Source organism: Alnus glutinosa, chromosome 14 (genome assembly GCF_958979055.1).
Source record: "Alnus glutinosa chromosome 14, dhAlnGlut1.1, whole genome shotgun sequence".
NCBI classification, from domain to species: Eukaryota; Viridiplantae; Streptophyta; class Magnoliopsida; order Fagales; family Betulaceae; genus Alnus; species Alnus glutinosa.
Window position 1 is genome coordinate 6,246,250 of NC_084899.1, and position 25,465 is coordinate 6,271,714.

The 25,465-nt window shown below is 35.3% G+C and overlaps 2 protein-coding genes across 6 annotated transcripts; one reads left to right on the forward strand and one right to left on the reverse strand.

The window, feature by feature from the left end:
- The first annotated feature begins 1,200 nt into the window (after positions 1–1,200).
- On the forward strand, positions 1,201–7,355 carry LOC133858074 (uncharacterized). Of its 5 annotated transcripts, XR_009898432.1 has the most exons (8): positions 1,201–1,429; positions 2,401–2,842; positions 3,230–3,900; positions 4,839–4,889; positions 4,999–5,093; positions 6,020–6,056; positions 6,805–6,910; positions 6,984–7,355. XR_009898432.1 is itself a non-coding variant. In XM_062293510.1 (5 exons), the coding sequence occupies exons 2-5, from the start codon at positions 2,429–2,431 to the stop codon at positions 5,030–5,032; spliced, it is 1,170 nt and encodes a 389-aa protein (XP_062149494.1). In that variant the 5' UTR covers positions 1,201–1,429; positions 2,401–2,428; the 3' UTR covers positions 5,033–5,177. The 5 variants fall into 5 exon arrangements, 3 of the variants coding, with proteins under 3 accessions (XP_062149494.1, XP_062149493.1, XP_062149492.1); XR_009898431.1 differs by lacking the exons at positions 6,805–6,910; positions 6,984–7,355 and having other exon boundaries at positions 4,839–5,093; positions 6,020–6,064; XM_062293510.1 differs by lacking the exons at positions 6,020–6,056; positions 6,805–6,910; positions 6,984–7,355 and having other exon boundaries at positions 4,999–5,177.
- A 13,704-nt stretch (positions 7,356–21,059) lies between these two features.
- LOC133857440 (cytochrome P450 734A1) lies at positions 21,060–24,593 on the reverse strand. Its single transcript, XM_062292708.1, has 5 exons — positions 24,047–24,593; positions 23,004–23,227; positions 22,650–22,891; positions 22,056–22,449; positions 21,060–21,807 (listed from the first exon to the last, which is right to left on the reverse strand). The coding sequence occupies exons 1-5, from the start codon at positions 24,321–24,323 to the stop codon at positions 21,349–21,351; spliced, it is 1,596 nt and encodes a 531-aa protein (XP_062148692.1). The 5' UTR covers positions 24,324–24,593; the 3' UTR covers positions 21,060–21,348.
- Between the last annotated feature and the right edge of the window lie 872 nt (positions 24,594–25,465).

Below are 25,465 nucleotides of genomic sequence, written 5' to 3' on the forward strand. Positions count from 1 at the left end.
CAAAAAGATATTCCAACACTCTCTCTCTCTCTCTAGACTAGGAAAACTAATAAGAAACCACTAACATAAAAAAAAAAAAAAAAAAAAAAAAAAAAAAAAAAAAAAAAACTGAAGATAAATAATATGATCATGAACCCACTTATTAGACAAATCATATAATGAGCCCCACCTAATGGATTGTGATGCACGGATATTAGTTGTAACTAATGCCAGAACATTATGGTCTACATAGTATTAGCATTTCCAATAGAAAACCAATAAAAAAAATTCAATCCTCCAAAATAAAATGGTCCGACTCTGTTTGTTTACGTGTTTTTGAAGGATTTTCTTCTTTTTTTTTTTGAGGTGGTTTTCTGTTTGAAAAAAGTATTATCATGTAATATAAAAGTAAAAACTGTTTTTGTGCTTTTAGAAATATTTTGTATTTGAGTAATGTTATAAAGTAATGTTTGATCCACAATAAATGTACACATTTTTTTTCTACCATCTGATTTGTCCAATTTTTTTTTTTTTTTTTAAAAAAAATGGAAAAAGAATTTTTATGTCAGCTTTGTTGTGCAAAGTATATACATTTGTTGTGCAGCAAACATTACTTAATGCTATATATTATATTTTTATTATACAAGTGTGATTTTAAATCAAATTGCAAAATATAAATCGTTTGGGAATTGAGTTTTTAAAATTTGCGATTTAAAAACGCAGAAAATCTGCTTTTTCAAATTGTAGGGAGGATAATGCTTTTTTGAAAATACAAAATTTTAAAAGTTAAATTGTGATTTTTTTTTTCAAATGTTTAACTCCGTTTTTAAAATTCACTTTTTTAATTAAAATCGTTATTTTAAATTGCACTATTTGAAATCGTAAATCTAAATGGACTCTTATGAAACCATAATTAAGAAAATAATGATTTGAAAATCTCAGTAATTACATTAGCGTGACCGAACTAATCGTACATTCAATCTTGCAATGACACTAAACAATTTTTTTAAAAAAATTATTTATTTTATTAAAAAAAAAAAAAAAAAGAAGAAGAAGAAGAAAGAAAAAGAATTGTAGTAGGAAAAGTAGAAGTTGGGGTGCGTGTACCGCACGCCCCTACTTCCCAATAAGATTGAATCAAAATTGTAGTAGGAAAAGTAGAAGTTTTGGGGTGCGTGTACCACGCGCCCCTACTTCCCAATAAGAAGATTGAATTAGAAACAGTTAGTGCCCATCTCAACAAGCTATTCTTGGGCAGTTGGCAAACTTGGCATATAAAGCATACCTTATTCGTTGTTTATTAAGCTCATTTTCCTCTTTAAATTTTGATTAATAAATAAATAAAACTCCAAATTAGTTGTTAGCAATCTGGCACGTACAACAACAATCACAAAGAGAGTGAAACTGTGTGTGATTAGCGAGAAGGGCTCTGAGAATCATCGGAAAAAAGGTCAGTCTAATTCTCTTCTCCATGTTATTCAATTCGTTAATCTTGGGGGTTTCAGATTCAATTTCAGTCTTCGTCTACTTTTTTGGGGTTCAGATTTTTTTTCTTTTGATTATGGGTGTGGATTATTGTTGTGTGGTGCTGGGAAGTTGTGATTTTGCATGTTGAGTCCAATTCGATTGACCCTCTCTTTGGTTGCTGAGAAAACGGAGGAAAATAAAAGAAATCCTGTTTTTTTTTTTTTTTTTTTTTTTTTCTGTTAATATTGTTTGGTTGTTTGTATGTATGTTTGAAGATTGAAAAAAAAAAAAAAAAAAAAAAAAAAAAAAAACTAAACTGAAGCAGAAGTTGTCTTAAGCTTAGTCCAAGTGATATTTATATGTTTTATCGTTTCTCTTTTCTTTTTTCTGATCAATGAAAATCTTGAGTTTTGACGTTCGATTTCTCTGGCAGTTTCTATCTAGCCAAACATAGCAGAAGTTTATGCAGTGTCATTTAATTTTCTGATCATTTATATCTGGTCGGAGTGAATGTGTATGTCTGTTTGTTTTTCTGTTTTGTCTTCTATATGCTATTTTTGAATAATAACATTAAATTAAAGGAGCTTTATGTGTATTTATGCTTGATGCTCTGTTTGGTTGTTGGGAAAAGATGGGGAAAGGAAAGAGATAAAAATAAATTGAATTTTAGATAATCAATTTCTGAGGGCCCTTTAAATCAAAACCAACTTGACTGGGCCTTGGTATAATTTTTTTTTTTTAATAAAAAAAAACATTATTGAAAATGCAAATCAAAAAATAGGAAAACTACGTGTTCTGTTTATAAAACTACATATGTTCTGTAATTCTTTTTTTCTGTGTCTACTCTTTTCTATGAAATATTACAAACATTTGTAATTCATTTTTCAAATCATTTTAGATTGAATAATCTTGGTTCTGCCTTGTTTCTTACATTCACCATATCATTGACAACAGGTGTTCAGATACTGGAAATTAGGGTGTAATGTTATCAAGTATGAGATTCAAGAAAGGGAGTAAAGTGGAAGTATTAAGCAAAAAGGAGGTGCCTTCGGGCTCCTGGCGATGTGCTGAGATTATCTGTGGTAATGGCTACAACTACACTGTTAGATATGATGGGAATGAGAGCGCCAACGATGAGGCTGTTGCAGAGAGGGTATCAAGGAACACCATTAGGCCTTGCCCTCCTCCACTTGGAATTTCAGAGAACTGGGTTCGTGGTTCTGTTGTGGAGGTGTTTGACAATTTTTCTTGGAAAATGGCAACAGTTTCACAGGTTTTGGGGAGAAAGTACTTTTTAGTCAGGTTACTTGGGTCATCTCTGGAATTCAAAGTCTTCAAGTTTAACATCCGGGCAAGGCAGTCTTGGCATGATGACAAATGGGTTGTGGTTGGAAAGGTAATTTCACATGAATCTGTTCTAATCTGCAATTTCTTCTTTAAAATACCGAGTTCAATTTGTGCAACACTTTTGGGTGTTTTTCAAGTATCTTCTTGTGTTTCATTTTCTTTCAATTGAATTTGTGTTTTCACACAGTTAGCATCTACTTATATTTACCAGAAATAGATTAAATTTCTCATAAAGAGTGACATGAAGTTGATCTAGATTTTCCATTTTGAATGTGTGAAATTGGCAAGTCATTTAGGGCTTTTAGAACTAGTTACATTGTAATTTCCGACTGCCATACATGTTTCTTTTTTCCTTACAAATGAATGCAAACAGAAAAGCGGTTTTCTATATCTGTTTTGTGAGCGACCTTTTTGTTTGTTTTGCTTCTGCATGCAGGGTTGTGGAAATTTTGAAGGTGGAAAACATGATGAACATTCAAATCTGAAGTGCAATCTAAATTTAAGCTACCAATTTCACAAGACAAACACAAGGGTGAATCTAAGTGTAGAAGATGACTATTTTCCTGTTAAGAACAGAATGAATTTCCAGGAGTCCCATGTTGTTTCATCTAAAACTTTGAAGAGAGGGTCACCCTATTGCTATTCTCAAGTTGAAGTATATGCTGGAGTCAACCATAAATTTAGAGCAATAGAAAAAGAGGGTGAGTGTCACCGAGTGAAAGCTGCCAATTCATCCACATTGCCCAAAAAGGTAGACGCTGTTGCTTTCCCGAGAGACATGCTGGGTGAAAAATGCATAAACGTTTCTTCTAACAACAGAACAACTGGGATATCTGAAGTGGAAGTAGAAAGGAGGAAACCGACTGGCATTGTGGGGTGTTCATTTCCAAACTTAGAATCAAATTATGCTGATAGTGTTACATGTTCTGTTGGTAGTTGTAGCATCACTAGCAACAGTTCCTATAAGATCCCTCATCATGTTTCTGCAGGTCATATTGAGGATGATGATGGTCATTGGAGTGATGCCGAATCTTTTTGTCAGTGGGGGTATGAGGAAGGAAATTCTCTCCTTCCTACAAAAGAGGAACTAGCAGCTGAAATACATAGGTTAGAGTTGCATGCCTACCGTTGCACTATAGAAGCATTACATGCATCAGGACCTTTAAATTGGGAAAAGGAAGAAATGGTGACAAATCTTCGTCTTTCACTCCATATATCAAACGATGAACATTTGATTGAGCTAAGAAACTTAGGCTCTACTCATACCAGCATTCCTATTAGATGACAGGAAAATCTGTGAAATTTTTTCCTTGAATTCATATTTTCTTTTTTCCCCTAGATGTAGGATCAGATAAACATTTGTTTTAATGGCCTCACTACCTTGTAAGAAGCAAGATGAGTTGTTTCCCATGTCCATTTTTTTTTGGGTTCTACAACAGTGGTCTAGTTTGAAGTGTATGTACAACAAATTATACCAAGCAATTAATGTTTCTAATCTCATCCTTGTGTATCAGTTTTTCTCTTCTGTTTTCTTGTGGGCTTGTACTATTATGCATGTCATTCTTTTTATGTTTAGTATCTTCTATGTTATGTTTAAAGTACACCATAGAGTTGTAAACATTTGGCAGATAATGAGAATATTATAATGGTACAATCCTGTGGCATCTTTTTAGGATTTGTATTATAAGAGGCATGTCAGTTCAGCTTTTCTGCTTTACTACGCGAATTAACTGCTGGCTTTTGAACTTTTGTGATATTAGGATCCCATTTTTTTCACTATAGGCCTTTGTGCGTTATGCTTATGACTTTCCTTCATCTTATGTCTCAGTTTATCTTACCTCTTTCTTCCATATAACGGAGCTAGTAAGATTAGTTTATCGAGGAATTCCTAGAGGAGTAAGAAAGCTATTCCACGCTTTCTACTTTTATATGCATATGTTGGGGGATTTGTCAATTGAACTCATTTTTCTATATTGCGTTGGCACTTGGCAGTGTAGGCAATTACATTTTGAGGACATTATTGATGCTTCCCCTGCATTTTCCAGGGCTGAAGTAGTAAGGCCTGTGCACCCCACCCCAAAACTTCTAAAGATGATGTTGGGTTTGCCGCCTTTCTTTCAGTTTAGACAATGGAATCTTTTAGTACGTTTGATGATGAGCCACTGATTCATTATTTGCCGTGGTCGCTGCATTCTTCCATTTCAGGCCACCTGTGAGCCTCAGATATCTGTGTTGCTGAAGGATGCAAGACCAGAATCTTGTGGCAGCCACGGATGACCTGATATGTGGATGCTTGAAAGGTTTTATTTCAAACCTTTGCTTCAGCTCATCTATATATATGATTTTTTTTTGCTTGCTGATGCGTGCTTTATTAACCATATGTTTGAAATGGATATATATATATATATATATATATATATATATATAACCTTCGTAGTTCTCTTAATACTTGAATCTGAAAAGATTTGAAAATTTTGAAGCCTGGTTTGAGAGTCCTGCAGAACTTTGAATGCACACTTCGTACTATGTACTTTATGACTTGGGGTCAATCCTGTATACACTGAATTGTCAATAAGGACACAAAAGCTGTTATGAAGCTTGGAACCTCAAATCAAATAGTCTATTGCCCTTAAGGTTATGAAGAAGTCAACAAGCAACAAACTTTGCAAGGAGATATGTCATGTTTGAAAGGCCAATGCATGTTGAAGAGGAACTCGATCATTTTTAAGTTTCTTGCACGTTTGGAAGATTTAATCAAAACTTAAATTGTGGTGATGATGTTTCCTTCAATATGTGTGTGTGTATATATATATCTTCTCGATGCCACCTCTTATTCTGGAATTTTTGAAATTCTGATTTTTAGTGCTTTATGATTACAAGGCTCCTCAAGTGATCATTTTGTCCCAAGCTGTTTGAGTAAATTGAAATTGTAGCCCAGATAGACAGCCTGCCCTAAGCTTTTGTAGTAAACTGATAAGAGAAATGCTATATACATTCTGACTCGCACACTATTTGACGGACTTTTAAAATATCATTAGATTCAAAATTTAATAGTGATTCAATAATATTATAATAGTAATTTTAAAAGTTATGACTGGGAGTGTGAGAATTGAAATGCGTGTAACATTTTACAATCGATAAACATGGACAATAAATGATCTGCTGACCTAAATATCCGTATCTTTATTCTTGGGTTTGTTTCCACCTAAAATCTGTTCATCTGCAGCTTAGTGAGAAGTTGGCCAATTCTCCTCGGGAAGCAGGTAAGAAGGTTTTTACTGCTTACAGCCCTTCAGTTCTTTCTAATTATTGAAACAATTTTATTTTTTTTAAAAAAATAATAATAATAAAGAAACAAAACAAAAAGAAAAAATTTCTGGATCTCATTGAGTTTTGAGCCTTTATCAAATATTCAAATTCGCTACATAAGTTTCTATTTTTATATTTTAGTTTCTTGAGTTTATTCCCATTATTAAATTAATCCTTCCATCAAATTTTATACAGACTTCATAATTTTTTTTTACAAAGCGTATAAAAAAAAATAGAATTATATTATTCTCTCTAATAGGGTAGGGGGTGATGGGGTGGCCAAGAGCCACCCTGTGTCGGTGGTAATTGCTCTTTTAACCACCTTTTGCCAACTACCCTTGTGTTTAGCGATGAAAATGCGAGCAGATAATAACTGTTTGTATCTGCTATTTACACATTTTTGTTAGACACTATACATTTACCTTTTTATTTTTTGCGTTATCCAAATTCCGATTACTCTATGAAACAATGATCATCTATGGTTGATAATCGTGAATTGTGTAACAAGTAAAATCTTAATTTATTTAAGCTTGCATATAGTAACAACAACATTATTTAATCTTGCATATAGATTTAGATAGTAATTCAAAACGCATATTACCTCATATGCGGATAGTGAATAATAATCTCACGGATGTAGATAGTAAGTGCATAATGTAGGTACGAATACCTAAAAGTGATAATCGCATTATGCGAATGCAGATATTGCTAATAATCGCATACACATCTGCATTAGTAGAAGCGGCCAGAGCTACCTCTTTGTTAGCATGGATGACCACAAGCTGCCATTTTGTCGATGAGAGGTCAGGTGAGGAAAGCTATCTTCTCCCATCTCCGATAAAGTGGCGGCTTTTAATCTTTCCTTGTTTAATATTTTACAGGTTGTGCACTTGTTCTTCTTCGGTTTATGGCGGTGCTTATTCTCTGGTTGGGGCTTTTTGAGCCCTTTTGTCATTTGAAACCGCTTCGTGCAGCCCTTGGAGAGGCCCGACTTTTTTGTGATTCTTCTGGAGTCATGGGTGATAACCATTGCCTACTGTTATTTGTTTGTTTTTGTGTTTGGTTGCCTTTTCTGTTGGAGTTTAGTTGATTTGTTGTTGTTCTTTTTGGGTTAGTTGTTGAGGAGCCCACCCCTTCTTTATTTGTAGGATTCTCCACTTCTTCCTTTTGGATCAGAAGTGGAAATGATCCTCTCTTGTAACCCTTTTCCTCAATCAATTAGAGAGAGAAAAAAAAATAAAAAATAAAAAAATAAAACTTATTAGGACTAAACATTATTTTCAAATGTGTTTTTCACTTATTTTTAAAATGTAAGCATATGTTTATAAAATATTTTTATATGAAGGTGAGGAAAGTTTTTTAAAAGTGTTTTGTATTTTGTTTTATAAAAGGTGTTTTATATTTTGTGGTTTGAAAATTATTCTTTTATGGGGGATCACATATATAATTATTCTTGGGCAGTATGAGGCAGCTTCAGGGCAGCAACTAAATCGTGCGAAAACGTCATTATTTTTTAGTCGCAATACTCAAATGGATGATAGGATTTTAATCCTAAATGGTACGGGTCTCAACTCAATAGCAAACTTTGAGAAATATCTTGGTTTACTGGCTCTAATTGGAAGATTTAGGATTTTCACTTTCAATGGCATAAAGGGTAGGATTTGGAATCGGATTAACGGATGGAAGGAGAAGTTTCTTTCCCATGCCGGGAAGGAAGTTCTCCTAAAATTGGTCATTCAAGCAATCCCCACATATACAATGAGTGTTTTTAGGCTTCCAAAGACATTATGTAAGGAGATAAATGCGATGATGGGTCAGTTTTGGTGGGGACACAAGGAAAACCTATCTAAAATTCCTTGAATGTCTTGGAAGGGAATGGGCAAGAAGAAATTGGAAGGAGGGCTGGGGTATAGAGATTTGGTCAATTTCAATACAGCCCTTCTTGCTAAGCAGGGTTGGCGTTTATTGAAATTTCCACACACACTAGCAGCAAGGGTGTTTAAGGAGAAGTATTTTTCTGAAGGTGATTTTCTGAGCTCTTCATTGGGTGTCAAGCCATCTTATGCATGGCGAAGCATTTGGGGTTCCAAACAACTTCTCAGAGATGATATTATGTGGAGGATTGGTGATGGGTTGAATGTTAAAATTATGGGGGATAAATGGCTACCAAACACTTTTTCTCACAAAATTCAAATTCAAATTCCAATTTCAGGGATTAGCCCAAAGGCTAAAGTCAATGATTTAATTGATCTTATTGTGAATTGGTGGAATTTACATGTAATTGAGCACTTATTCCCAGTCGATATTGTCGAACAAATATGCAGCATAGCCATTTCTCCATGGTGTTTGCAAGACCGGGTGATCTGGGCAGATACAAAAACAGGGCATTTTTCAGTAAAGAATGCATATCATCTTGAAATGGAACGTCATTCAAGCTTACAAGGAACTAACTCTTCTGCAGCTTTGATTACGCCACTGTGGAAGAAACTTTGGGAGCTGCATCTTCCACAGAATGTCTTGCTTTTTCTTTGGCGAGCTTGCAATGAGATTCTGCCCACAAAGCACAATTTATGCAAACGTAGGATTGCTGATGATCCACTCTGTCCCATGTGTGGAATAGAAGCCAAGTCTACTGTCCATGCCATTTGGAGTTGTGAAGCAGCTAAGGCCGTGTGGAATGAGAGCCCAGTTCGAATCCAGAAGTGCCATGTGATGGAGACTAGTTTTATGGATTTATTTGGGAAATTGCATGTCAGATTGGAGAAGGAGGAGATCGAATTACTGATCATAATTGCTCAGAAGATATGGTTTAGGAGGAATCGATGGGTTTTTGAAGGAGAGCTTGTGCCCCCCATTTGTTCGATGAAATATGCAGTTGAAGATCTAGAGGAATTTCGAAAATCCAGTGAAGGCGTGCTATCAAATGCCGTTCTTGGTTTCAGTCCTCCAACAGTGAAGTGGTCTCATCCAATGGGGAATGTGATTAAAGTGAACTGAGACTCAGCACTCAGTCGCCGAAAGAAAATGATTGGGGTGGAAGTTGTTGCACGGGATTTAGCTGTTCGAGTAATTGCTTCTATGTGTTCAACTCAACGGTATATTATGGACTCATCAATTGCAAAGGCCTACGGTGCGCGCCAAGCAGTGCAATTTGGGCTCTTTCTGGGTATACAAACAATTCTATTGGAGGGTGATGCTTTAGAAATCACTAACTCTCTGAACAATACCGAAGACAACGTTGGCAAGTTTGGCAACTTTATTGCGGATAGTCGGGCCACTCTTCGGGGTTTTGGGTCTTGGGTTGTTTCTCATGTAAAACGGGAAGGTAATCGGGTTGCACACACTCTTGCAAAATTTGCTATTTCTTCTGAGCAAAACAAAGTGTGGTTTGACTCTTACCCGACATGTATGTCGGGACTTGTAAATTCTGAGCTTATTTTGCCAGTTATTTAATGATATTACAAGATCCCTTCCAAAAAAAAAAAAACATATATATAATAACTTATTTGAGTAATCATGTTTAAAAGTATTTTTACCGTCTGAACCACCCAAAAAGAAAAAAAGAAAATGAAAATGTTAAGAAGTAGTCAATGTTTTTTTTCCCATACTCGGGCTGGCCCATGGCGCTTATGAAGGTGGCCCACCTGAAATGGATCCCTCGTGATCTCGATTGCCTCATCTCAAACCCTAGATGGGCTCCACACGTTGTCTCACTATCACTCCACTTGTAAGTAAAATCCACGTTTTTTTTTTTTTTTTCCTCTTCTCTTGTTACCCAAGTTTCATATGTGTCCTTCTGGCCAATTGACCAACAACTGTTGCCTGTTGGTGTTGGAACAATTGAGTATTTGGTCCTATGCAAATCTCGCCAGCAAGAAGGGTCAGTATTAGGGCTTATATGTTCTGTATTTGAAAGATTTCTGTTTTTGAGCTTGGGGGTTCATGGAGAGACGAAGAAGGTTTGTCTTCTTTGCGTGGCTTAGAAAGAGGAAAAAAGAAAAAAAAGAAAAGAAAAAAGGGTACAACTGATTCAAGTGGATGCGTCAAAAGCAACAACAAAACAAAGGAGAAGAACAACTGAAGGAAAATTAAGGAAAAATGAGTGTTACGGTCTACATCTCTTATGGCAGAAGAAGTTTCGTAAGCAATGATTATTAATATTCAGCTCTAAAGTTGATTCGGGAGATGTTAGGATTCCGTGAACTACACTTCTTTTATACCGTTGTGTACTTGAGAAGTTAATCCTAAAATAGTAGCATTACTCAAACAGCTTACAGCTGACTCAAGGGCATCATGCCCAGCCCTTCCCCACCAGTTTAAAGGCATGTATAATTTCTTTCCTTCATAACCTCTAGGATTTCCCTTTTCTTATTTAAAAATAAATAAATAAATCCTTCCTCTTCCTTATGAAGAGCAGCACTTGGGCCTTGGTAGCAGACCAACTTTGTAGGCTTAATGAGCCTAATTAACGAATCTTTGTTAACAAATATGCCCGTAGCTTATGGACTTTATATTTCTGCCCATGATGCCCCAGCAGGGATACCTTACGGCCCAAAAGAATTTGGGCTTGGAAAATCATATTCAATGCTGCTTCATCTCATTTAGCCCCAATGATTGAAAATGAAACAATAAAAAATAAATTACATTGCAGAATTTTCTAATCCTTTGCGACAGTAATTTTAGCTGCATTGTGAATCATAATAATTTTTTGGCCTAATTTTTAGCTACTTTCAGAATTTGATTTAAGGATTAAGGATTTAACCAAATCAGTATTAAGCAATCCAAGTGCAGTAAAATAAATACTCTTCTAGATTTCTTTTCCTCTTACATACTACGATGTTATATATATATATATATATATATATATATTTTCCCCTATAAAATATTTTCAACAAACACTAATTAAAAGGGCAATGGCATGGTGGTTTTGCCGCTAAAATGACCAACAAAGTTCCAAGGTGTCATTCATTAAGCATATGGTACATTATGCTACGAACACAATGTAAATGCACGGGGTTCTCCGACGCGGATTGAGATTCTATACAATATCTAGGGTATTGTATGGGTGCAATACCTCTTTTGTAGATCATTCATTTGAAATGAATGGTTCAGATTATCACAGCAAATTAAAGGAGGCTTAGAAGAAAAAAGAGGTGTTAACGGGCTAGTTGTTGGTAGGGGTGCACAAGCATGACGGTTATTAATTGCTAACAACCGTATAACTGTTTAAGCCGATTGCAGTTACCAGTATATATATATATATATATATATATATATATATATAACCTAATTCTAGCCCCTAGGTTTCTTTACCAAAATTCTTGTTATTTCGGTGAGCTTCATTTTGCTATCTTTTACCATACAATCTCACACCTTGCATGCTCAAACTCATCACCACTATGCCATAATGAAGTCCATTGGAAGCCATGGAGTGACGAGTTATTATATTATTGAAGTTCTTGGCCTTTGAGGAATTAACAATTCTGCTCCAATCTTATCGAGAAGAGATCTTTCAGGTACAAGTCTCGGAAACAATAATTAAGTCGTTAATGGTACATACTAGTTATGAAAAACTAGTTTTCCATACATTACTGTTCGAACGACCCAAAAACAGAGTATAAAATGTGTCAAGACAAAGTAGGTGAAATAATTGTTTGTTTAGGAGGAAATTTGAATTACTTGTAGAGTATTTATGAATTAATAGAGGTGATCAAATAAATTATTATGTTTTTGGTCATTGTAATGTAATCCAAGATCTCTTGTGCCATGAGAGTCATTGATTTTCTTTTTTTCTAAGTAAATAGTTTTTAATTTTCATATAATAATTTGACAATACTAAGATGAAAAAAAGAAATCAACAATTTATGAAAAACGGTTATCAGTTAATAATTGCAACCTGTAGACTGGTAACCAGGTACGGTTATTTAAAAGTGAAAAATTGGGTACGCTAGTTGTAATTGTGGTTATGAGGAAATAATTGTAACCGCAACCAGTTGTACACCCTAGTTGTTGGTAGCCAAACCACCAAAAGTTGGTGCTTCAGCCACCTAGAAGTAGTATTTTGGGGGTGGCTGAACCACCCCTAGCACGACCACCAACAAGAGGTGTGCTTCGCAAGTAGTTGACCCACCCCAAGTAGCTTGCGGATGGTTCGACCACCATCCAAGCGGCCGATCTGTAGGTGGTTGAACCACCCCTAATCCTGGCATGTAACAGTTGCCTGACCCCTTAAGACCACTCTTTTTTCTTCTTCATCCTTTTTATATTTGTTGTCATAAGCTATAACGTTTATTTCAAATAAACAATTAAAGAAAAAAAGTAAAAAAAAGTTATACTCCCTACAATATTTAGGTATGAGATATGTTAGTTGCATAACAATGCATTTATGTTCAACATTTAAAAAAAATGCTGGACATATCAATATTCTTATGTAAAAATTATACAAATAACATATCTCTTTAGTTATTGTATGGGAATATTCACGGGATGCCTTATCTATTTGAATTTGATTGAGTTTCCTATTTTTATAAGGCCTTGAGACGAAAAGTGGGTTTGATGGATAGAAAGGCTACAAACGAGTCCTGCATTTATGTGGCTCCACCAAATCCTCTGCCATTGTCTCATTTGCTTCCTTCATGATTGGAACTCCCATGTGATGATGCTCCTTAGTCCTTTCCCACTCAGTGAGAGAGAGAGAGAGAGTAAAAATAGTCCCAAAATCATGCCTTGAGTTTCCCAATATACTTTAAGCATATCTCCTTTACCAAATACTATCCCTCAACCAAACTGCCCAAGACATGGCCTCATATATTATACCCTTCCCCTCCCTTCCACCATCAGAATGTTCATCAATCATGGCCTCTATTCTTTGTTCCCCGCTCGCTCTTATAGACGTAAACATACTGCCGAACCATGGACGTACTCGTTTACGAATGTATATATGAGAAGGTCCCTTTACAATTAACATGGAGGCCGCACCCACCCGGGAAACAGCCCAAAACAATATTCTAAATCTGTTATGTTTTCTTAGTAATCTCCAAGTAATCATTCAAGTGGCAGTAAGTAAGATATCTCTCTCTCTGCTAACAGTGACAGTGAGATATGGATGGTGTAGAGAGTATTATAATAAACAAGTGCCATCCGAAAAAGAGAGCACTTCCGGCCCTTTGTTCTATGACAGACCGACAAGGTCGCATTAATCAAGGGCAGACAATTAGCCAGCTCAATTTCTTTGGCACGAGTGCGAAATCAGGAGACATTCGGGATTAATTTAAGGTGGTTTTTTCTTTCATTAGATCGAGATGATTAATTTTCAAGTCTATATATATGTGTTTTTTTACTTGGAGATATATGAGTAATAAGGAGGGGAGACAGTGGGTATATGTTGATGTGGAAACATGCTTAAGACAAAGAACAAAAACGAGCAGAAGCTCCAATACAAACAAAAAACAATTAAGACTAAGATTATGACATTAAAATAATGAATAAAATATGGTTGCGAAGAATTATGGGTACGTGAAACAATTCTTTCTTTTTTTTTTATTTTGTTTTATTTTTATATGTTATTGGGATATCCCAAGGCGATGCTGGCAGCTGGCTCTGCTTGGTACATGCCCTTAGGAAATCCCAAAATGACTCAAACATAATGGGGATTAAGGTCCCGTGGGTATTGCAACAAAGTCAATTTTTGACATTAACTCAACACAAAATTAGCGAGTTATAATTGAAGAGTCTAGCCCGTTTGAATATTAATGCCATTATCCTTTAGTGCGTTGTTCGAGATTAACAAGGTGATAAAGGGAGAATAAACAAGATATGATCGCCATTAATAACCACACGGTGTGTCTGCAAATAGAGAGGCCAAAAGATGGGGGGGTTTAGGAATTGAAAATTAGGGTGATAGGGTAATTATAGAAGGGATCACATGCTTGATGGCATGCTGTTGATTCCTTTAACAAAAGCAAAGAAACACACAAAGTAGAAGAGAGGAGAAGAGAGAGATGCATCCAACCCCACATGCTTCCTGGGGACCATCAAATTAAACCCCAAAAATAAGAGCATGAGAAGATCCCAAAAACTAATACAAAATGAAATGTTGTTTCTCTCAAAATCTTAAAATTGTTACAAAATTAATTCACGACTCCAAGCCCTAAACCCCATAAAGGTGCATTTGCATGCTGCACAGGACTAGAGTCACCTTTGCTTTTAAACAACATTTCATGCCTTGGGCACTGCATCTGTCTTTGCTTTTCTTCTTGTAGTAACACAAAGCTCACTAATTTTTGGTGCCCCTTCTTTTATTTTAATTAAAGGGCACCTTACCCAATACCAGAGGGATCGAAACTTCTCTTTACATTGCCAAAAATCCCATCTTCATTATTATTTCCAATGAACCTTTTTTTTTTTTTTTGGAAGAATGTTTGGGAACACACGATCAATCTCCGGGAAGAGTATTTAATGCTAAGATTTTATTTTTATTTCATAATTATTCTATAATATTGACGTGACAGTTCCAACTAACTCTTGAATCAATCCAGCTTAGTGAAAAAAAAAAAAAAAAAAAAACTAAGGGTTAGTTGGAATTGTCGTGTCAGTATTGTGAGATAGTTGTAAAATAAAATTTATTTGGTAAAACTTTTTAAATAGTATTCTTTGCTTTTTAGTTGTGATGCGACATAATTGTGAAAATAATTTTGGGTGTTTTATGAGTATTTTGTGTTTAGAGTTGCTTGTTAATTTTTTTTTTTTTTATTAAAAAGCAAAAAAAAAAAAGAATCCTAAAAAGTGTTGCTAAGAGTAATTTTAAAAGTCACTATTATATCCCTCAAAAAATGAGATGGCTTTTAAAATTACAATTTTATCAAAAATCAATAATAGTCAATCACAAGCCCAATAGTAATTTTAAAAGTTGCATCATTATTAGAGAAACACAAAAGGAATTTCAAGTATTATCGTATTTTTTTGAAGCTCTTGAAAATTTGAATTTGCCACGACGACAGTGAGACGTTTGGTTTGATATGAAAGTCAACCAAACAGTGTCTATAGTTCTTTAATTATACACTAAGAAAGGAAATTATGCATCAATCAGATTGAAATATAAAGTTTAGGGTTTGTCAAAGAATATAATTAAATGAAAAGAATATGAAAATGGTTCTTCGAAATATTTTTTTTTAAAAAAAATTGAGGTTATTCCATATCTTTAGTTTTGTTCACAACCTCATTATTATTTATTGTAAAAAATAAAAATAAAAAATAAAAAATAAAAAATCCTTCACTTACTATAGTTAATGCCTGCTTCAAAAGAAAAGATATCTTAATTTTGATAATTGATTTTGTTATCAATTTTATTTCTTTTCCCTCAATAATAATACAAATGGATATAGAAATAAATAAATAAAACTGTGAAACTAGCTAGCTAGCCTGACCTTTTTAAAAAGTGATATCCAATTACAATAAATTCATTTAATTAAAGAAATAAAATCTGATAGGGCAATATCCTATTGGCCAGTAGCCTTCTTAATCAATTACCTTAGCTGTGTGCCATTTGGGGATTTGCCAAGAAATTTCGGGTGAACCTACTTTGACAAACATCAAACGAACCAATCCAGAGCTTCTCTTGTGTTCTAAAATATTACAAAATTTAATACAACATGTTATGTTGTTGTTGCACCCTTCTGAGTGAGTAGCCAGGAATAATTGTTTTAAGAGAAATGCCTTTATTTTATTTGCAAAATTAATGGAGCGCAAATCAATGGCCATAATTAGTGTAAGATAACACAATGCGAAGCAGCTTAGAAATTTGTATGGGGTTTCGCAATCTTAACTGGTAACCAGTAAAGCAGAGTATTTAACACAAACAAACAACAGCCCATGAAACAAGCAAAGTTTAATGTGCACGTATTTGCATTGGTAAGTGAAGTATAATGTCAATCTCCATGTCAAATTCGGCTAACACACTCATCCTAGTGCATAGGCAGTAACGTCCATTTCAAACATAAAAAGAACCCCTTTTTTTTTGTATATTGGGAAAACAATGATCAATTAATCTTAATTTTTTTTAATTTTTTTTTTTTTTTGTCTTTGTTTGCTTTGTGAGGTCCCAAGTTGCCCAACCATAGTTGCATTAACAATAAAACAGTTTTGCACCGTTTATGAGAATAATTTGGCACCGTCTGTGAGTACGATTATCAGTTCTTGACAAAAGACGAAATGTTGACTATACGGTCATATAATAATTTACAAAATTAAAACTATACTTTTCAAAAATTTGTTATTGAGTCACTTTGAACGTTCGTCATGCTCTTTAGAACTTTCAAAGAAACCCTATTATGAACATTCGATGGTTTGCGGCCTTTGTTAAGCAAGGAAGGTTGATAAGATTCGTCGTCAATCAACAATGCCCAAGGCCAAGGCAAGATTGAAGGGACGACCGGGAAGGAAAACTTGGAGAAGATTGAAGAAGAGATCGAATGGAGAATTGTGGGAGGGACTGCGGAGAAGAAAGGCACCCAGGGTTATTTAGTACACATATTAGCTAGCTATACCAAAGTTACCAGACTAATCCAACTTCAATCAAGTTATGATCACCTATCTAAATTAATGAATGTAAGGAGGATTATTTGATAAAATAAACTTTATAAGGAAGTGGACAACTTGAAGTTATATCTCAAAATTTAAAATGACCACATCATAACTGAAGGTGTAAGATAGAATTTGGTTACTTTATTTATTTTTGGCAGAAAGAAAATTGCCTTAATGAGATAGACATTTTGAGGCTTTTCTAATTCATAATAATAGCATCCCCAATAGCTTAGCCATTTTACCTCTTTAGCTAAAATAGCTAACAATTTCTCCAAAACCCTTTTCATTGGATTATGCAAAATGCATTTTTCAATGCATTGGTGAATGGTATTATCCTACATGTGTTGGCAATATTCACCATATTGCATAAATTATTTTTGTAGTTTCTCTATCTCCCTCTCTCTTTCTTTGACATTTTTTCTCCTTCCTCTTTTCATTTCTATCTTTCTCTTTAAAGAAGAACACACATTTTACCACTTCCAAAGTTTGACAACTTTTTCACTTTTGCCTCCAATATTTAGAAAGTGACAATGTACCTCAATAAAGTTTCTGAAAAATTCAATGTAAGCACTCTGTTAAAAATTTCTATCTTCTATGATGGAAAATGGTTCAAGTGTCCAATACGTGCATTTTTCGGTGCAAAATTTATAAAATTGCTCTATATACACATGTTAATTCCAAAAATGACTATTTTTTTTCAAAAAAAAAAAAAAAGGGTTGGCTACGGCCATGCTTATAGTCTATTTGAGTCCTATTCTAGCCAGATGGGGTGGATCGGCCACCCCCATTTGGCCCCTTGGGGTGGCTGAACCACTCTCATGTGTTGTGGCCAAGGAGGTGGTCGAGCCACCCCATCGGGCCCATGGGGATGGCTATGGCCACCCCCTTTTTTTTGTTCTTTTCTTTTCTTTTCTTTTGAAAAAAAGAAAAAGAAGAAGTAAGGGCGTTTAAGTATTTTCAATAATTTTTGTTAAAGAAGACAATAATAATTAACGAAATGCTTACATTAAAATTTTGGAAACTTTGTTTGGGTACATTGCCACTTTGTAAAAATCAGAGGTAGAAAAGAAAAAGTTGTCAAACTTTAAGGGGGTAAAATGTATTTTTCCTTAAACCCTAAATATGATAGTTAGAAAAATGACTTTACGAAAAATATGCCCGTTTGAAAAGAAAAGAAATTTTTTTTTTTGTAAAAAAAGCACAATCCGTAGAAAAGAAATATAAATGAATAAATAAATAAAAAAAAAGATATAAAAAATATTCAAATGATATAAAAAAAATATGCATAATCGGATATAAAATGCATTTTAAAAGCCATTAGCTAAAATATGTAAACTACCTTTTGTTTAACTATTTCAAATAAAAATATGGCTAGGCAGTTAAGAAAGCTTTAAGGCCTATGGAGGCAACATGCATTTATTGACTTGCTCAAATATGAATAATTGAATCTACATAATTTCTGACCCAATTAAGCTTAATTGAACCTACATAATTTATGATTTCCTTTTTGTAACTAGAGGATAAAAGTGAATGATGCCAACTTGTTATCGAACCACTAATTAAGGGCTATGATCGCAAATTGCATATATTACATTAATTGTTGAACTACTTCTTACAATTAGGTACCATATCTTTATTTAATCAACCCATGCACTAAGCCAATTAATTCTTGTTATAAGGTACCATAAGGTTTAACCAAAAACAACTAATTAAATTTTTTGGAAATGTACCAATTAATAAGGTTTTATCTTCAAGATTTTTCTCGGCAAGAAAAAATTTGTTTGAGATTCAATTGCAGTATTATGAGGTTAATGTACTAAAACATTCGAATTTTAAAAATATATCTATTTTATCCTAGTTATTCAGAGAATTAATAATTTCAAAAAAGTCAAAGATTGGAAAAGTCTCATTGTTTATACTGCAACTTCTAAACGAGCTTTTTCTGCATGCCATGAAACTTGTAAAAATTAGATAACAGACTAGAGTGGAACATGAGTTTCTAGCAGACCATTTAATAGTTTATATTGAGAAAGTAATTGCCAAAAATTTCACTATAGAGATGATAGTGGATGAATTTCATTCCATGCAAAACTTGAGCATAATTCAAAGGAGATGCCAATTCTTTTCTCTTTTTTTTTTTTTTCTTTTTTTAAACTTGTTTGTTTTTTAAAACTGGTTCAATGGGCTTTATCTATTCACATCTTCACACTACAAAAAAAATTACAAATTGCCACGTGCATTTTGACACGTGTACAGTGTCGTACACGTGTCAAACAGTTTGACACGTGCATTTTGACACGCGTGAGATGCGTGTCAGATTTCATACACGTGTCAAACCGATTTTTTTTTTAAAAAAAAAATCCAAATTGAATTTTTCATTTAAATAAAAAATTTAATTAAATAAAAACTTCAATTTAGAATTTTTTTTTCAATTTAATTTTGTTATTGTTTATTTAAATTTATTTGGGTTAATAAATAAAGACATAGAGAGAGTAGAGAGAGAGAGAGAGAGAGAGAGTAGAGAGAGAGACATAGAGATACAGAGAGCGGCAGAGAGAGATAGGGAGAGAGAGAGAGAGACATAGAGATACACAGAGAGAGAAAGAGAGAGAGAAAAAGATAGAGAGGAAGAGAGAGATAGAGAGAGAAAGGTAGAGAGAGAGAGAGACCGATAACCGAGCAGAGAGAGGTGGAGAGAGGGCGTCTCACCGGCGGGAAGGCCGGTGCAGCTGTGACGGAGAGGGAGAGAGAGAGAGGTAGAGAGAGAGAGACCGAGAACCGAGTAGAGAGAGGTGGAGAGAGGGCGTCTCAACGGCGGGAAGGGCGGATGCGCGGTGGCCAGAAGCTGGCCGGTGCGGCTGTGACGGAGAGGGAGAGAGAGAGGGAGAGGGAGAGAGAGAGAGACCGAGAACCGAGCAGAGAGAGGTGGAGAGAGGGCGTCTCACCGGCGGGAAGGGCTGATGCGCGGTGGCCGAAAGCTGGCCGGTGCGGCTGTGACAGAGAGGGAGAGAGAGAGAGAGAGAGAGAGAGAGAGAGAGAGAGAGAATTCAGATCAGAAATGGGTAGCAGGAAGCTACCCATTTCCGATATATATATATATATATATATATATATATATATATATATATATATATATGTATATATTTAATCCATTATTATATTATTATATTATTTGAATTTTAAAAATTATATAAGCCGGCATTTCTCCTGCACAGCTGTCCTGGCCAAACAATTGGGCACGTGTACTGAGTACACGTGCTCAATCCGGGACGTGTATTTAAATACACGTCCCCAATTGTTGAAATTCTATTTAATTAAAAAAAAAATTATATTTGGGGAAAAAATAACAGTTTGACACGCGTATTTAATACACGTGTCCAATTGTTGAAATTCTATTTAATTAAAAAAAAATTATATTTGGGAAAAAATAACAGTTTGACACGTGTATTTAATACACGCGTCCAATTGGACACGCGTATTAAATACGCGTGTCCAATTGTTGAAATTCTATTTAATTAAAAAAAAATTATATTTGAAAAAAAATAACAGTTTGACAAGTGTATTTAATACATGTGTCTAATTGGACACGCGTATTAAATACACGCGTCCAATTGGACACGCGTATTAAATACGCGTGTCCAATTGTTGAAATTCTATTTAATTAAAAAAAATTATATTTGGGAAAAAAATAACAGTTTGACACGTGTATTAAATACACGGGTCCAATTGGACACGCGTATTAAATACACGGGTCCAATTGGACAAGCGTATTAAATACGTGTGTCCAATTGTTGAAATTCTATTTAATTAAAAAAAAATTATATTTAAAAAAAAAAAAAACAGTTTGACACGTGTATTTAATACACGTGTCCAATTGGACACGCGTATTAAATACACGTGTCAAATTGGACGCGTGTATTTAATACGCGTGTCCAAATGGACACGTGTATTAAATACACGCGTCCAATTGTGAAGATGGTACAATTAGACACGTTTTTCAGAAGACACGTGTCTAATTGGACGCGTGTCTACAGTAACCGGTATTGTAGACACGCGTCCAATTGTAGCGATTTTTGTAGTGTCATCTTAGTCACTTTTTTTCCCGAGCATTAAAAGAAAATAAAGTTACAACAAGAGGTACAAACACTTCTCCAAAATCAGTCATTACAAAAAATGAATCCAAACAGAAGAAAGCAAGAATTTTTTTGGAATCCAATCAATTAAGATTCATGAAAGCTTAATATTACAAAACTTTGTGTAGAAATTGTGCAAAATATACAATACATACATATAAAGGGCAGCTACCTAGTTGTTAGCCATTTACTAAATCCTAGAACTAAAATAGAGCTCACAATGCCAAGAGTAAAACACTCTGGTGATCGAAATCCATGGTTACACGCCAGGGCAAACATTCTTTTGGTAAAAAAATAAAATAAAATAAAAATAAAAATAAAATCATGGACATGGAGATTGGAGGGTCAGTAGAGCAAAGGTGATGAAGGCAAAATACAACGATATTTCTTGAAACATATCTCTTAGATCCTCCTATATATATATAATTATCAGCAAGGGCATTTTGGTCACTCCAGGTTGCAGCATACGCGTGCTCACACTCGATGTTTGGTCTCTATATATATATATAGAGAGAGAGAGACGGTAACATATTTAGGACCGTTGATCTTTGGGGACCATAGGATGGGAAAGAGATCGGAAAAGGATGGGTGCACCGTATTGTGGGTAAAGCAGCATCAGGACCGTCGGTGCGTGCTGATAGCTTGGGGACAACCTAAAGGAAAACCTTTGCAATATGATTGCCAGCGCTAGTTTCGCCTGCAACATTGCCAGATTTTGTCCGATGCACGTGCGGACCCCAAGGCCGAACGGAATGAAGGCCATCGGATGCTTCGAAGCACGTGCCCCGCCCTCGGAGAATCGGGCAGGGTTGAATTCATTAGCATCATTGCCCCACAGGGCATGATCATGATGGACGGCCAAGATCGGGATCAAAATCTCGGTCCCACGTGGGATCCTGTAGCCCCCCAGCTCCACATCGACTTTGGCCCGTCTGATCGTCGCGATCGTCGGAGGGTACAATCGGAGGGACTCGTTCAAGATCATGCCGAGCTGCACATCAATGATCAAACCAAAGCCCACAAAAAATTTAGAGACAAATTTGCCCCTCCCAGATGGAATTTGTGAGGCTTTTTAAAATCATCTAGCTTCACAACATGACAAAACTGCCACTAAATGTTCCCACCAAAACAAGTAACAATAAAGCGAAAGGTGGCAGTTTGGCTTTTCTCAGGAAACAAACATGTGCTAAGAGACAAAAGCATGATTCTTTGTCCTCCCTAATAAATATATAAGCTTACCGTCTTAAGCTTGACAACATCATCTTTGCTGGGTGTATCACGTGCCCCACACACCCCCAGAACCTCCTCACGTGCCTTTACCTGCCAGTGTGGGTGCATAGCTAGAAGAACCGTTGTCCACGTCAGCAAATTGGATGTGGTCTGTTTGCCGGCAAAGAAAAAGCTCTTGCACTCTTCCACAATGTCGTGGACAGTGATATTTGATGATGGAGAGGTATTTGATGCCTGAATCATGAGGCCCAGCAGATCCTTGCGACTTTTCTCCGCCATTTTTACATCACCAGCAGTACCGCTACCACTACTCTCTTTCCGCCGTTCGATCAGCTTCACTACAGATTTCTTGATTTCCTTATCCAATTTCCAAGAATTCATATTTCTCTTTGTGGGTAAGAATCTGTCAAGAAGAAAAAGAAGAAGAAGAAGAAGAAGATCTTAACTTTCTTTTCATTAAAATCAAATATTAAATACACTTCCAGTTATAGTAATTAATAAGATAGGTGACTGCCTGATAAGGACATGATACGGACTGAAGAATATACATAAATGACAATTAGTAAAGAGAAGCGAACTCTTAATTAGCTGGAGAGACGTTACCTATACCCAGGAATGAAAACTTTTTGAAAAACATCGGCGGCAAGGGCCATCTGTTGTCCTTGTAGCCGGAAAATGGCTTTTCCGTCTTCGTAGCTGCTACCGAATGCCGTTCGTGTGATGACATCCTCTGTTAATGTTTGGAACCACTCGGAAACCTCAATTTCAACCTCGCCGGAGTCCGACATTGCTGACCACTTGTCCAACATGTCCACCACGCTCTTCGCCACCACGGGTATCAACAGCTACAAGAATTACATTAAAATCACGATCATTACCATACGTACAACATTTTTTTTTTCTTTTCCCTTTTATACCAAAAGTACGGTTTTTTTTTTTTTTAAAAAAAAAACTTACTTTGAGATTTTCCATATGGAAGGTGGGGGTGATGATTTTCCGATGGTGAGCCCATTTCTCTCCTTTGAGGCTGAGGAGGCCATCACCTTCAAGCTGCTTAACAAGTGGGTGAGCCTCAATCTTCTCATAGAATTCTGACTTGGAGGTGAAGATATCTCTGATGAGGTCTGGATCGGCGATGGTGAGACGAACAGTCGGTCCGAACCACACCAGAAATGTTGCACCTGTAAATGATCGATCACCCACAACTCTGATTAATGTGAGCATAAAAATATACACAGAGAAATTAATTTATTGGGAGGAGTAAATATATCTATATGCAGACATGAGAGAACACATCCTCAAGTAGAAAGTATAAAGTTTGCGAAAAGAGGAATGAGCAAGAAACATGATAGCCATTAATTCAGAGTGAAGGAGGATAGTGTAGACCCTACGACACACAGAGGGCGAAAAAACAAAAGAAAGTAGGAAGAAGACAAGTCAAATTAGAACTAGTGCCAAACACATACAACTTCATTATCAGAGAATTCAGTCCTCCGATAAAACAAATGAAAGAGGACAAAGAAATCAGAAAAGTAAATGGGAACTCCACATCCAAGGTTCCCCAGTATGATTCTTTTTTCTTTTTTCCTCCAAAGAAAAAACTACAATGCTAGAATAGTCAGAGACATGTATACAATTTGTTACATAAAAGCTTTCTTGAATTTTCCCGGGGGAGGAGCTAGCTAGCTAGCTTGGATTGAAGAAAAAAATAAAAGAAAAACAAGAAAAACAAGAAAGAAAGACAGAAGTGGAACAGTCCAAAATCTGAGCTTCAACATCAAGTATCCAAGCTAGGAAAAAGCCTGAAAAGTTGTAAAAAGAAGTACCCTAACTAAAAAAATAAGCCTTTCAAAAGTGACAAATTCTGGAGGACTGATCATGAAACCGGCTAAAGTAAGATTATAACTGAAGGCCAACATAGAAAAAGGCTTAGAAAACCACATTAATATATATATAAAAAATATATGAACTCTGAGATGGTAAAAAAAGAAAAAGAATACCATAGATTTTTTTCCAGTGATGGTAGAAGGAGAGGACTCTGGGGAGGATGTTGTGAGAGAAAGGCATGGGCTGAGAGGAGGCCTTCAACATCATCCCGACAAGTTCTTTGACATTTCCAATGAAGAAACGGTAAGGGGGGCCTCTGATCCCTTGCTTGGAGAAATGGTCTTCAATCTTTCTGGGTCTCCACCAAAGCAACACGACCACCTTAAGCAGAAACACTAAGAAGATTAAAGACACGACAAGAAGCTTAATCCATGACAAGAGCTCCTCCATTTTTGAGCTTCAAATTCTTTAAAAAGCAAATACTCTCTCTCTCTTGGTCAGTTCGTAGCAGAGCAGCCTTTGTTGCTTCTTATCTGCTTTGCTTATGTTGTTTTACTTGTTGTGTAGTGACCTGGCTTTAATACTACTATATCACACAGAGAGAGAGAGAGAGACACAGAGAGAGAGAGAGACAGACACAGTTGGTTCTCTTGTTAGGAGGGAGAGGCTAAGCAAGAGCAACGCCGTAGGGGCCGCCATTGGAATTCTAAGGGTCAACGAGTGGGGTTTTTTTTTAATCTTCTATTCCTTGTAAGACAATGTTACCCTCCTTTTCTTTTAGTATTATTATATCCCTAAAGTAAATTTCCTTCCAGAAATTTTACTTGAGTTTTATTTAATTTGTTATATGTGCACATATTATAAAATGTAATAAATTTCATTGTCTTTTTGTCGTATTAATTTATATATTCAACAATTAATGAATTGAACAAACCCATATATTTCCACCATTTTTGTAATTATTATTATTTTTTTTTTTTGGTCTGAACTGCTTTAGTTCATAGTCTATTTCCAAGAAAGTCCTACACGATGGATGTGAGGATATTTTCGTCACTTGCTAGATTTTGAAAAATAAATAAATAACAATAAAGGCATGATTGGAGGGCTACAGAGGAGCATGAGGTGTATATTGTGTTGTATGGTTTTATTTATAAATAGTGTACCGAATTAAGATCGATCCTTGGATGATTGGCGTTAATGTGTTTTTTGTTTTATATTTTCTTTTAGTTTGGAAAACAATTATTTTGTTAGACCTATCATGCTCTATTTTCATGATTATGATTGGAGTCGATTTTTGCTCAAAACAGGTTTAAGTATCTCATGTTTTAAGTCGTTATTTATCCGTGTTTTTGTTTTGTCAACAAGAAACAAGAAAGAGAAGACAAAATTTTACCAAACAAAGCCTATGAACCGCGAAAATTTATAAAAAATTCCTGCCCCCAACCTCAACCTGAAAGAAAAAAAATAAAAATTAATGTTAAGCATTTTCTATTGGCAATGTATTTTTATTTTGGTTTGGTTCTTCTCTAGGTAGTTAATTAATTGTAATATCAATTTTGTGCTTTTTATGCAAAATCTGTTATAGTTTTTTT

Excerpts from the sequence above, each read along its gene's own strand:
- LOC133858074 (XM_062293508.1), top strand. The coding sequence starts at position 2,429 with ATGTTATCAAGTATGAGATTCAAGAAAGGGAGTAAAGTGGAAGTATTA. Across the intron at positions 2,843-3,229 it reads AATGGGTTGTGGTTGGAAAG|GGTTGTGGAAATTTTGAAGG; the intron begins GTAATTTCACAT and ends TTCTGCATGCAG.
- LOC133857440 (XM_062292708.1), bottom strand. The coding sequence starts at position 24,323 with ATGGAGGAGCTCTTGTCATGGATTAAGCTTCTTGTCGTGTCTTTAATC. Across the intron at positions 23,228-24,046 it reads TCACTGGAAAAAAATCTATG|GTGCAACATTTCTGGTGTGG; the intron begins GTATTCTTTTTC and ends GATCATTTACAG. Across the intron at positions 22,450-22,649 it reads GTTTTCATTCCTGGGTATAG|ATTCTTACCCACAAAGAGAA; the intron begins GTAACGTCTCTC and ends TCTTCTTGACAG.